The sequence below is a fragment of the Caretta caretta genome, chromosome 2 (genome assembly GCF_965140235.1).
Source record: "Caretta caretta isolate rCarCar2 chromosome 2, rCarCar1.hap1, whole genome shotgun sequence".
NCBI classification, from domain to species: domain Eukaryota; kingdom Metazoa; phylum Chordata; order Testudines; family Cheloniidae; genus Caretta; species Caretta caretta.
Genome location: NC_134207.1, coordinates 235,804,520 through 235,818,191, shown reverse-complemented (window position 1 = coordinate 235,818,191; position 13,672 = coordinate 235,804,520). Strand labels below are relative to the sequence as shown.

General features: G+C 42.2%; 1 protein-coding gene across 1 annotated transcript in view; it reads right to left on the bottom strand.

Moving 5' to 3' along the window:
* GPR158 (G protein-coupled receptor 158) overlaps positions 1–12,579 on the bottom strand; it is a 312,886-nt gene extending 300,307 nt beyond the window's left edge. The window contains exon 1 of the mRNA XM_048837832.2: positions 10,896–12,579. Within this exon, the coding sequence (XP_048693789.2) occupies positions 10,896–11,767 (872 nt within the window). The 5' untranslated portion in view covers positions 11,768–12,579. The remainder of the gene's footprint in view (positions 1–10,895) is intronic.
* Positions 12,580–13,672: the final 1,093 nt, after the last annotated feature.

Here is a 13,672-nt window from a genome sequence, read left to right as displayed (position 1 = left end):
CTATTTTATTTACTAGGCCTCTGCAGCATGTAGTTCCCATCTCTGTCTTATTTTAACTCCACAGTTCTGGTAAGCCAATAACAGGGGTTGCAACAGTGCTAACAGAGCTTTTTAACCTACTTGAGAGATGTAAAATAATTTTAAAATAGATTGTGTGTGAGGTGTGTGGCATTTACAGAATATGTCACCATAGCGCAGTGCAGTAAAAGGTTTATTGGCATTCATTTGTGATGACCTCCCTTTTGCATCCATCCCAGACTTATACCACACCATCATATGTACATGTAAAGCATATACAGCTATGTAGGATGATTACATATTTCTGAAATATTTTACTGGTATTAATACAGTAAATAACACAAGCTGGTTAGCTACCCACATTTTTAGTTATTTTTGATTCAGTACGCTGAAAAGAGAACATATGAAAGAAGACATCCTACTAGTACATATAGGGATCAACTACTATTTACAGAACTAGCTGGGAATAATTTTAGCTTTGCTATCTTGGTCCAAGTGATCAAGACACAAATGTCAACAGCGTGTTAGTAAAACTTGGCTTGTCGGCACATACTATCAGTCTGATATTCACCCAGGCTGACAGAACAGCATAGCTGAACCCAGGTCACAATCACAGTGATAAGATGATAATAATATGAACGGTAATTGTAGACCATCTGGCAACCAAGTGTATTTTGTGCATTGGAAGCTAATCTCCTTATTACTATAAATATTCTGTTTTCTATCCTTGTTTTACAAAGCTGACACAAAATACTGCTTCAAGATTAGAGGGTTATATTTAGCATTTTGGATTTCCACAGACAAGAAATTATTAGTTAGAATTATGTATAATGGAGAATTGTTGAAGAATGATGTCATCAAGGATTTTCTGTCAGGTCGGAAGGTTTGATTTAAGAGGCTTTCATGCCTGCCTTAATTTCCAGCACCGCTGTTTGTTGACATTCTGTCTCCTTCAAAATCAGTGCCAGTGATTGATTTAAACTTGTTTTCCCAACTTAGTGGTTATCTTGATATTTTCAGTAGTTATACTTTATTGTAACAATGAGTTACAAACTTTTGCGTCTGCAGGAGAATTTTTGACACCAGTGTCACTCTATAAAACAGAAAGAGTATATTTCCTTTTCACAGTGCTGCTTATAAGCAGAGGTGCGCAGAATGGTTTGCCAAACATTTAAACAGTGACAAACATGGTCCGTCTATCTCCTAGATTTTAGGAGTCTTTTTGTCAAAGAGGTCAAGTCTCAGTTGAACAGGAATGCACTTTGTCTAATGCTTACCTATATAAAATTAAATACACATGAGCAGAGGACAAATAAAAATGAAGAGATGTCAAACGTATCAATAAAAGATCCTTGTAATCAGCTCCGCTTATAGTCTACCCATATAAGCTACACAAGCCTCTCAGTCAAGAAGATATGAAAAGAGACAAAGAATTAGCAAGACTTCCAGCAAGTTAGAGCTAGATGTGAGCATATAAAGAGGACACAACCTTTAAAAAGGGAATTTGGAAAAGCTCTCTAGGTTATATTCATGCTTTGTAAAGGCTTCAACTGTGAAATATATATTTCTTTTGAAAGATGCTAGACTGACCTCCTAAGCTGACCATTCTGGACATGAAAGGATTCTGCATAACTAAGTGGAGTATAAACGCTTCTGTTGTGTGCTATATTAGAAAAAGAGAAATCAATGTAAACAATTTAAAGGACCAAACATCACAGTGCTTCTCCCAGCTAAAGGGCTTCTCCCAGCTAAAGACAAGCTTTAAGGTCGGGCTGTAAAGTGGTAGAAAAGATGTCATTCCTCAGCTCCAGAACTCTTCCTAGAGGCCCTTCCTGACTCTTACTACCAGACTCAGGCTCCCAACTCCCTACAGTACATCCCTCTTACCATGTGCTGCAGAAGAATTGATTAATTCCCCATAGATGGTGTAGCCTGACTACTCTGCAAATCCCTGCACTCCTAGACAGATACATACACATACATTAATTAGTTTGGCCAAGATTTTCAAGAGTGACTAGTGATTTTGGGTGTCAATTTTTGATTGCCCAACTTGAGACACCTTAAAAGGATCTTGAGTCCTTAGTACTTTTTGAAAATCAGGCCCCTTCAAGGTGTCTCTAGCTGGTCTTCCAAAATTACCAATCACTTTCTAAAAATGTTAGTATAAAATTTATAAGTGTGTCCAAGTGACTTAGGTGCCTAAGTTACATTGACTATCAATGAGACTTAGTGCTTAAGTTACTTTGGAAAATCCCTCAGCCATTTTTTAAAATGTAGGTCTATATGTATGCACATGATTGCCACTTAGAGCTTCAGATGGCTATAGGGACTTACTATATGTGTGACAAAGAATAGGATTTTGATCTGTTCCCCTCTACAATTCAGTTTTCATTAATACTGAGACAGATTTTTCTAAGACCTTAACAGAAGCACCATTGCTGTTTTTCAACATACATTTTCACAGGAGTACCAGCTTGCACTAAATATAAACCTGATCAGAGAACAGGGGATAGCAATGTGGGACATGAATTAGGATTCCTCTGCAAAGGAAATCCCCATGGGCCTTTGGAACAGTATTACAAGTGTGGAGTAGTTCTATCTGAAAGAAGATTAGAATCCTCAATCTCATTGACAACATAGGCTTCAGATCTAAGGCATGCATTGCTGCATATCTGGGGATTTCCCTGTAATTAAATCAAAAGAGCTTCTTAAAATAGTCTCTCTTGCTTAAAATTACTACTTGGCTGAATTCTGTCATCAGGGACAGCCTTGCACATGGGAACTTCTGTGTCCACAAATTGAGACTGTGGATTGAAGGAATAAAAAGTGGTAAAGATCAAGGGGCAAATCCTCAGTTGGTGTAAATTGTCAATGCTGCATTGAAGTCAATAGAGCTATGACAACTTATCCCAGAGGATGTGCTATCATGGGGGAGGGGAGGAAAAATAATAGGAGTTTGCCCCAAAGAGCAGGTTCTTTCTAGTCTTCCAAATGTTCAAACCCTCACAAAGGTAAGGTGCACTTCAACCCTGTCCACATTTTAATCCTCACATAAAACCACACTGTTTCTGTGTTTCGGACTGAATTCCAACAGTCCAAGATTCCTGCAGTGACTCAAGCAGATTTGTTGGTTTTTAGTTTATTTATTTATTGTTCCTCTTCCCTAACCTCTATCTACTGTCCATCCTTAGTCTTGTGAGCTCCTTAGGGCAGGGACCATCCATTCGTAGATATCTGGAGAACATCATGGGTGCTACGCTAAACAGATAATAAATCATCCATATCATAGTAATGGGCCTTCTCTGATCCCACCAGTTGCTGTCCTTTCATGACCATAAAGCCAAAAGTTTTGAAAATTTTAGGAAGTAAATGCTTAAAATGATCCATTTATTAACTTTAAAGTCAAATCTATTCTCCCCCTTCCACTCCCAACTTAATATGGGTCATAATATCTTAGAGTAAGAAGATATCATTTTCACCATTTTACAATATTTTTAGGATTATACAACTAATATGTGAAGTCATGTACAGTTAGTATGCAATCCTCCATAAACCTTATCCTATGTCTCCTTCACTATTTGAAATATTGCAGACTGGATTGTAGAGTTTAGGAAATTAGAAAACTAGTTTAAAATGTGAGAAAGGAATTAAGGTAAGGACTTGAGTCACCTATAAAGGGAAAATATTAACGGCCAAATTATTTTCTTTCATTTATTCAGGATTTGTTTTGACCTTTCTTTGAAAAATTTTAATAACAAACTTGATTCCTATTACATATTTAACAAACTAAGAAGCTACGGAAAATATTCCCTGGGAAATTGCTGTTTGTTCATATATATGAATTTTCCTCCATGGATGTATTTGCTTTCAGTTGTGCACTCCAAACTAAACACCATTCTACATGGCTTAATATGGGTTCTGTCCAATTCCTGCTGAAATTGGAATGATGACTCAGTGAATTCCACTGCCTTTATGGAAGGAATGACCAGGTTTGACAATACAGCAAAAAAAGCTAGTGTGCCCAGGGATATGTTTCTAATAATTAGAGATAAGTACTGAGGCCCAGATCATCAAAAAAAAGAAAATCAATGGGCATTAGGCACCTACATAATTTGACGAACTGGGTCTGAAAGCCAGAAATAGAAGCATCAGAAAATAAAAAACACAGTACTTGGTCAGCTGAATTTGGTAGTCAATTTATTTTCTGTAAATGCTCCAGCATGTAGCATCATTCAGAATAAATGGTCAGCTGCTGATAATGGGCATTGAATTGCCAAAAGAATCATCCTTCAGATGTACTCTCCCAATAGTTCTTTAAAAAACAAACAAAAACAAAAAAATGAAAGAAAGAAAACTTGCAAGTACTGTACCCGACTCAATGAGGAAGCAGTCTGGACTTGTTACAGTAGCGGGAAAAAGAGTACCTGTGGCCTTACCATATTCAGGCCTAGTGTAAGATACTGATGAGTAATAGTCATGATCACTCCCCACTATGTTAGTGCATTACAACAGGATATTAACAAAAATGAGGGTGGTATTCAAGATACTATTTAGAACTGAAAAAAGAGACCATTAATGGATAGTCTACTGAATACCAAACTGTGCGGTTAACTTCCACCAGAGCTGTTCAACCTCCCCGTTGGCCCACTAATCACCTACAGTTGTAGAAGCAATGTACTAACATCCAGCTCCCTCTCCAGAGGCCAAATATGCACTTCTATAGAGTGAAATACATCCACGGTGGGGAACACAGATGCAAGTTTCTTCACACCATTTAAATTCTGCAGTGGGGTTGCAAAGACCAGTTAAACATGAGGTTTCTGCACCATAGAAGGTGATTCCAGGTCAGTATATAATGGAGGTCTGGAAATTACACAGAGAGGGGACTACAAGATTCATGATAAATCCTATTGCTCCACCACTCTGTGCAGGAGTAGCAACTGCAGAGGGACTGAGTTCTAGCCCTTTCTGTGCCCACACTTTAGGTAGTGAACTCCATCCCCAAAACCTCATTACTCAGGCTTTAAAAGGAGGAGGAGAAGGCGGGGTGATGGCGGGAGAATTTCACTGTATGGTGCATTTAGCCTCCTTAAAAAACCTATCCTTTTGACCAAATGTACGTTTTCCCAAATGGTAAAATAAAGCACTGCCATTGCCACTGTGTGATGAACAGGCCCTTCTAAAAAAAATCTCAAAGCCGACAGAAAAGGCTACAAATATAAACAGGTCTCTAAGGAAATAAGAGGCCCAAGCTATGGTAGAACTATTTACGCAGTGATTATCTTAAAAGAGCTGGGATATTATCATGAGTATTTTGAGTTCTCTTGAGTTTCTCGGCTTCATTTTAATATTGGCCTACCTTGCTAGCCTTTGCAAGACAAGATATAGGACTATATTTTCTTCTAAATTCTTTTTCTGGGGTCTCACCTCAGGCAGTCTGGTTTCCAGTTCCTGGGGCAGAACGGTCGAGGACAGATGACAAGATGTTTTCAGTAGAGGGCTCTACCCTTGTAGCTCACTTCCTCTGGCAATGCAGAGGATAGAGGCCTTCATGGCCCAGAGTAATGGGTTACTCTTTAAACAAGCTTTTGGTTAAATTTCCAAAATGCCATTAAAGAAAGGTCTAGCAAAAAATAGCAACAGCTATTGGACAGAAATAGTAGTCATTTGTCCACCCTATATTTGAGGTAATACTCATGTTCAACCAGGAGAGACAAATTCTACTCCTTTTTGCACCAATGTAGGTCTGAAACATTTATGCTGACTTTAGTGTTATTATTCCAGATCTACCTGGGTGTAACTAAGAGCAGAGTTTAGCCCTGTGTTTTTAATAATATGAGGTATACATATACTATTCACAGCATTTCTCAAACTTCATTGCACTGTGACCCTCTTCGGACAACAAAAATTACTACACGACCCCACAAAGGGGGACCCAAGCCCAAGCCCCGTCGCCTGGGGAGGGTGAGCAAAGCTCGAGGGCTTCATCCCTAGGGGGGTGGGCGGGGACTGTAACCTGAGCCCCAGTGCCCAGGGCGGTGGAGCTCCAAATTTGGCTTCAGCCCTGGACCCCAGCAAACCTAACACCAGGCCTGGTGACCTCATTACCACAGTTCGAGAACCACTGCACTGCAATGCATTCATATAAATACAAGCAAAGGCAAACTCCTTTTCTGTAAACCTAAAGAATACTCTTCCATCAAGAAAATTAATGTCTCACTTTGTCACACCATGCATACAATATCATATACCAGAGATAAGCAAGAAAGAAAGTATATAAAATGTTAGATGATGTTTAGAGTGGGCATGCACTAAATTATTGCTGCTGCTCTCATGCCAGACAAAGAATGGCAGCAGCATTAACGCATCCTTAACAGATGGTTCACAGACACATTTTGTTGGGCAGAATCAGTGCAACTTCTTCAAAAGAAAGAGACCAGCATATACGTGTTTTGTTAGCATATGGGCTTTAAATAGGAATTTGAAATTTAAAATATGTTGTGTCACTCAGTGACAGATGGAAAGGGGAAATAAAAACCTATTTTGAGAGGCAACTTATGGTGATTAATACTAATGTTGTAATGACTATGTTGAACTTTTCATTCAGTTTCTGATTTCATATTTTTAATTCATTTCTTCTTTTAAAAAAGTATTGTGGTTTGGACTGCCTAACTTTGCACCTAAGAATTATAGAAAATGTTTTGCAATATTAGAATAATTTATGTTTTTAAAAAACTACAAGGCTAATCTTTTGTTTTCCATAAACTGTAATAATGTATTTTTAGGGCTGTCAAGCAGTTAAACAAATTAATGGTGATTAATCATGCTATTAAATAATAATAGAATACCATTTATTTAAATATTTTTGGATGTTTTCTACATTTTCAAATATATTGATTTCAATTACAACACAGAATACAAAGTGTACAGTGCTCACTTTATTTTTATTAAAAATATTTGCACTGTTAAAAACAAAAGAAATAGTATACTCAGTTCATCTAATACAAGTACTGTAGTTCAATCTCTATATCATGAAAGTTGAATTTACAAATGTAGAATTATGTACAAAAAAATAACTGCATTCAAAAATAAAACAATGTAAAACTTTAGAGCTGACAAGTCCACTCAGTCTTACTTCTTGTTCAGCCAATCGCTCAGACAAACAAATTGGTTTACTTTTGCAGGAGATAATGCCATCTGTTTCTTGTTTACAATGTCACTTGAAAGTGAGAACAGGCATTCACATGGCATTGTTGTAGCCGGCGTTGCAAGATATTTACAGGCCAGATGCACTAAAGATTCATATATCCCATCATGCTTCAATCACCATTCCAGAGGACACGCGTCCTTGTTGATGATGGGTTCTCCTCGATAACTATCCAAAGCAGTGCAGACTGACACATGTTCTTTTTCATCAACTAACTCAGACACCACCAGCAGATTTTCTTTTTTGGTGGTTTGGGTTCTGTAATTTCTGCATTGGAGTGTTGCTCTTTTAAGACTTCAGAAAGCATGCTCCATACCTCATCCCTCTCAGATTTTGGAAAGCACTTCAAATTCTTAAACCTTGGGTTGAGTGCTGTAGCTATCGTTAGAAATCTCACATTGGTACCTTCTTTGTGTTTTGTCAAATCTGCAGGGAAAGTGTTCTTAAAAGCTGGGTCATCAACCGAGACAGCTATAACATGAAATATATGGCAGAATGTGGGTAAAACAGCAGAAGACATACAATTTTCCCCCAAAGAGTTCAGTCAGAAATTTAATTAATGCACTATTTTTTAACAAGCGTCATCACCATGGAAGCATGTCCTCTGGAATGGTGGTCGAAGAATGAAGGGGATACAAATGTTTAGCATAACTGACATGTAAATACCTTGCAATGCTGGCTACAAAAGTATTATGTGAACACCTGTTCTCACTTTCAGGTGACCTTGTAAATTAGAAGCAGGCAACATCATCTCCCGTAAATGTAAATAAACTGTTTGTCTTAGCAATTAGCTGAACAAGAAGTAGGAGTGAGTGGACTTGTAGGCTCTGAAGTTTTACATTGTTTTGTTTTTGAGTGCAGTTATGTAACAAAAAAATCTACATTTGTAAATTGCACTTTCACGATAAAAAGACTGCTCTACAGTATGAGGTGAATTGATTTTTTATCATTTTTACAGGGCAAATATTTGTAATAAAAATAATAATATAAACTGAGCACTGTACACTTTGTATTCTGTATTGTAATTGAAATCAATATATATGAAAAAGTAGAAAAACATCCAAAAATGTTTAATAAATTTCAATCAGTATTCTATTGTTTAACAGTGCAATTTAAACTGTGATTAATTTTTTTGAGTTAATCACGTGAGTTAACTGCAATTAATTGACAGCCCTTGTATTTTTCCAGCATTTTGTAGAATATCTTTGTATGTATATTTTAAAGTACAAGATCATCTTTCATCTCTCACTCCACAAATTGAAAACAGGAAATAAAATGTTTGACAGTGTAAATCAAACATATGTACTTCTCCCCACCCCAATCACATACAATATTTACCAGAAACATTTAACAATCTGTATTTCAGTTGTGTTTTAACTATAAAAAACATACATAGTAGTTTAATCACCTTTAATATTAACCTTTCAACACAATAGAATCTGTTTTAAACATGCTAACAACATGGCCCATTTCAGTATCTTCAAATGAGGGGGGGGGGGAAAGATGAATATAGAACTCCAAAAACATAGTTGTATAACAGCTGCCCAGAGGTGCATAAAATGGTTGCAATGGACTCTGAATCTAGTTAATCATTGTTATGTCAACATGCTAAATAGCACATTTATGGGGAGGCAGGGTGGGAAGGCTGCAGAGGTAAAAGAAATGTTTTGTATTGCTACCATAATGACCTCTATTGGTCGATTTGGGTGGCAAGTATTGCTCCAAAATTGAACTGATATATTGCCTGGAGTGGAGAGTGCTATCACAGTGTGGGCCTATATCATAGAGATGTGTCTGTGGCAAGGCTGGGGCTGTACTCAGTCCAGCAGATGCGTTTTTTGGTAAGATGAAGAGAAGTTTTAAGGGATCATGTGGATAGAATCCTGGCATGAAACAGAGTTACTTTAAAGCTCTGCTGCCTCAGGGCCTGATTCTGCTCCTGTTGAAATCAATGGCAAACCTCCTATTGACTTCTATGGCACAGTATTAAGCTCTAAGTAAAGATCTTAGTTCTTAGATGGATGGTGCTGAAGGGGTCAGCCAACAGCCAGATAGCATTTGTTTAGGGATGAATAAACTTTTATGGATTATATATTCCCCCTCCGCCCCAACAAGAGAGAGCTCCATGCTGTGCACCGCTGCATGTACAGTCATCTCCATTCATCCAAACCTACAAGTTCATGGAGTGTACAAACAACGAATGTCAGTGAAACACCAGCACTTTACTGGCACATGAGCTCCTCTTGTGCTGTGCTGGCCCAAGCTCTGAAGAAGTTATAAAAGAGCAGCCAAGTTGATTTTTGCCCTTCTGAGAAATTCAGCAACAAGGAGCTTGCAGCTGGGCTCAACACTTGCTAATCCAATCAATGCAACATGTGAGAAGAGTTCAGAGTACAAGAGCATCATTCCACTGGAGAAGAGTCACTCTCTATTGGGCTGGAGTTTTCAGAGACATTTGGCCATATTCATCCTTGGTTTGACTCCAGTGGATATCATACTAAGCCTAGAAAACCGTAATTCGCAAAAATGTTTGGCTGAATTGCGTTTGTTATCATTGCTGTCTGGCCACCCTACCTTGAGCGCTGGTAAAGCATATAATGTACCTCTTTGTTCTTGGCTACCTCCGCTCACCAGCTGATTCCCAAAATAAAGGGGCACCAAATACACAAAAGAAGCTTTGCACCTCTATTTTACCCACAAAAAGACTACCACCCACTTCAGAAAAAAAAAATAAGGACACAGTGGGGATCTCAAAGGAACTCCAGTGCTTTTCCTAGCAACAAAAGTTCCTATGATCCCATCCAGGGGCTCCAGTCTTTACTCAGGCAAATCTCCTGCTGAAAGTGGATATAGAACATCTTCGGACGTGGGCCTTTGTACATTTTTCTCAACTGTTCACAGCTCATTGGCTACCAGGGAATAACTTGTATATAAGTCTTTAAACATCCCATGTATCAGCTTTTATGACGTGAAACAGCAGAGGCACAAGGGAGCATTATATTTTTATCTTTAGAAAAATATTAATGTTTTACCTGTAGCCATCTAAGGATCTAACTATATGCATTGTATTGTGAACAGAGGTGACACAGGTTTATTCATCTGTATGTGCATTATCACCTTTGAGCACACCCCAGAGTGGATGGGTTTGAAAGACTATAAAATTGCAGTTTGCAGAATAAAAATGTTTTCTGGAGGGTTAAAATTATGTCTGGGATTGTGCTGGTTTTAATTATACACCATAGTAACTAATGACACATCAGCAAACATTTAACTACCAACTCTGCATTCCTCCTGCAGTTAGAAATAACTAACTACAACAGGCAACTTCTCCTGCTTTCTTCTACACACAGACACGCACCCTGCTTTCTGACCATGAAAATAACTCCCCCAGACTCAGGTGATTAGAGAAAACAGTGTTTTATACATTGTCACAAATAGTGATGCTTTTACCAGGCAACAGCTCCCTAGAGCATGGCAATAAAGAGCTCAGCCAAGGTCTGCCTCTAAAGGAAGTTTGATTTTGTTTTGTGTTTGATTGGGGGGCAGGGTTGTTCTAGAATTGGATGATAACGTTAGTTGAGAGACAAGTTCCTGGGTGCCCCCTCCCTACAACAAACCTTCCGAACACCACTCTGAGTACTAGTAACTACACAGAAAGGAGTTCTCCTACCTGAATTCGGGGAGAAGGTTTGGCTGCAGCCCATAAAAAGCTGCTGACAGAGTCACTAGCCATCCGGGTTTGTAATTCCCATTCTCACACTCCAGGTAGGGCGAGGACCATTTGATGTGGTTCTTATCTGCCGGGTAGCTGTCCTTCTTCTTCCAGCTGCTCTCCAAAGTTTTAGGGCCCGGCGTTAAGACCTTCCTGTGCAGATGTGGCCTCCACTTGCGCTTCAAGCTGTGGAACCACTCGGTTTCGATAGAGGCATTGGCTAAATGGTGAGCTGTGGAGGACAAATCCTGCAGGAGGATCTGGGTCTCCTGCCGGCTGGCCTGGAGGAAAACCTGGGGAGCAGAGGACAAGGGCTCTACATTGAAAGTAATAGCTGCTCTGGATATGTTGGGGTTCCCTTCCAGGAGACTCCTGATCAAGGCTTGGTACCAGCCCATGTCCTCCTGCAAGTTCTGCTCCCGGGATTTATTGCTCTGGAGGATCATGCTCAAAAAGTTGGTAGCGTGGAGGAGCGTGTCCAGGGCACCGTGCAAAGAAGGGTGAGTGGTGAGGCGAGACTTCCCAGCCAGGCTGGCCAGTTCGTACCTCCGGGAGCAGTTGGCGCGCCCCAGTTCCCGGGAGTCCCCCGTGTAGAGGAAGGAGGCCACGTTTTGAGGCACCTCTTCGGTGAGCCTCTGCGCCAAGATGGTGCTCTCGGTAGATCTGCTCCAGGGAGCCGGGGGAGGATCCGGGCTCTTCATGTTGTTGTAAATAGGCTGTTTCCCTGTGATTGCTTTGTCTTTGTGGTGCACCGTCCGCCCTTGGCCGGATCCAGCCCCGACCCCCACTTGGGCAAAGAGCAGGAGAGAGAGAAGCAGGCGCCGAGCCATGTCCTCGGAGCGCGCAGGCACGGCTAGGTCCCTGTACTATGATTATCACAGCTATCCCCACCCGCCCCCAGCCAAGGTGCAAAACAACGATCAGTGGCAGTGGCGTGCCTTGGCAAGGCAGCTGCAGCGGAAAAATTCAAGTCACCTGTGGCGATGCCCAGCGAGCGCGCCCTCTGCACGCTGCCCAGCGCTGGGAATTACGCTGCCGGGCTTCCGAGCAGGTTGCAGCCCCTCTCTGGCTCTGGGGAGAGGCTATAGTTAGCCTGCTTACGTCCTCCTCCCCCCGCCGCCGCCACGGAGGTGCTCCAAGCCGCTGCACGCAGAGGCGGCCGCGCCCTCAGCCGAGCAGGTGGCAGGTCCCGTCCCCCACTCCGGACCCACGCGCCTGGGCTCCGCATCCTGCCGGCATGGCGAGGGGCGCGCGGACGCTGCCGGGGAGGCGCGGGGCTGGGTCCTGTGGGACCGGCTTGTTCCTAGGGAGCGGGTGCCGGGCTAACTGAGCGCTCGGGTTTCCCAGCCGAGAGACCCACGCTCCGCCCTCTCCCGGCTGCGGGAGGCTGTTCACCAGGCTGCTCTGCCGGCGCCAACCCCTCATTACCGCTGGCCCCTTCCCAACCAGCCCTCGTAGGTGCACGCCCGCTGCCCCGCTCCCCGTATGGCCGGGTCGCCTGTCAGTCACCCGGGAGCCACTGGCGGTCCGGGGGAGAGGCGCTGTCCAGTGCTGGGCAAGGAGGTGGCGGCGCGGCTCGGGACCGGGAGCCCGGTTCGCCTGCAGCCCCGCGGAGAGCGGGGACAGCGCCCTGCGGGGGGGGCCGCGGCTCAGGCTGCAGCTGCGGGGCCGGCCTAGCAGAAGGGGGGAAGTTGAGGCGAGGGTGTCTCCAGCCCCCTGTCCCCCCCCCACACCCCCACCCCCACAGGAGGGGCCCCGGGCTGTGTGGAAGGGGAACAGGCGGGAGGGCGGCTCTCTGCCCGCAGGGGAGGTTGAATAAAGGATGATGTATTTTAACTGGGTGGGGATAGGTGTAGATGAGCCGAATAGAGACATCTGCTGGATGGGCTTAAAACGATACCGCTGCTGCCTTAGCCAAACGGTCTGCACTGAGAATAGGTGAGGAACTCGGGTCAGTTGTAGGTACGGGAGAAGAAGAAAAGGAGGGTGGCGGAGCAGGGGATCAGGACGCTTAAAATACCCTTCGCTCAACACAGGGAGGAGCGCGCTCAGACTTGGGGTGGGGAAGCTACAATTAACGCTACAGGCTCACTTTGGGGCCTGGCTGTCTGCTGTTATGAAGAGCATCTTCTTGTCATTTTCCAGCAAATTATATTCCTCATTAAAGAAGTAGGTTCTGGCTGGGAAAATGGTTCATGTCAGAGCCACTGTATATTCTTTTCATACAGCTCTCCCGGTGCACTGGAATCCAGGATCCCTGCTAGGCTTGTACTGGACTACTTCTAGTCCAGGATAGATTGGATTGAGACATTTACTTTAGTTATACAACAAATTCTACTTCTGATTCCAGCAGTTACTGCTTCAGCTACCAACCTCAATACCCCCCTTTCTTCTCTTTTTCCCTGCTGCTGACTCTGACTATTTCTAGGTTGCCCCTTAAGCATGGCCTGTTTTCCAAAATCTATTTGTCTCGCTTTCACCTCATTCGGATTACTCCTATAACCAAACTTGTGCAGCATTCTCAAACATTTAAAAAAATCACACATACAACTGAGCCAGGTAGATGTATCCTTGCCTAAACTGAATAACCCTACAGTCATATTTCTGTAACCTGTGTCCTTCCTTGCCTCTCCTTCTTGCAATCTTTTATTCTCCAGTTTTCTGTTAACTCCATAATGCCAGCTCTGTTCACTCTCCCAGAATAAACCCTTTAATCCAGTGGTTTGCAGAGCACT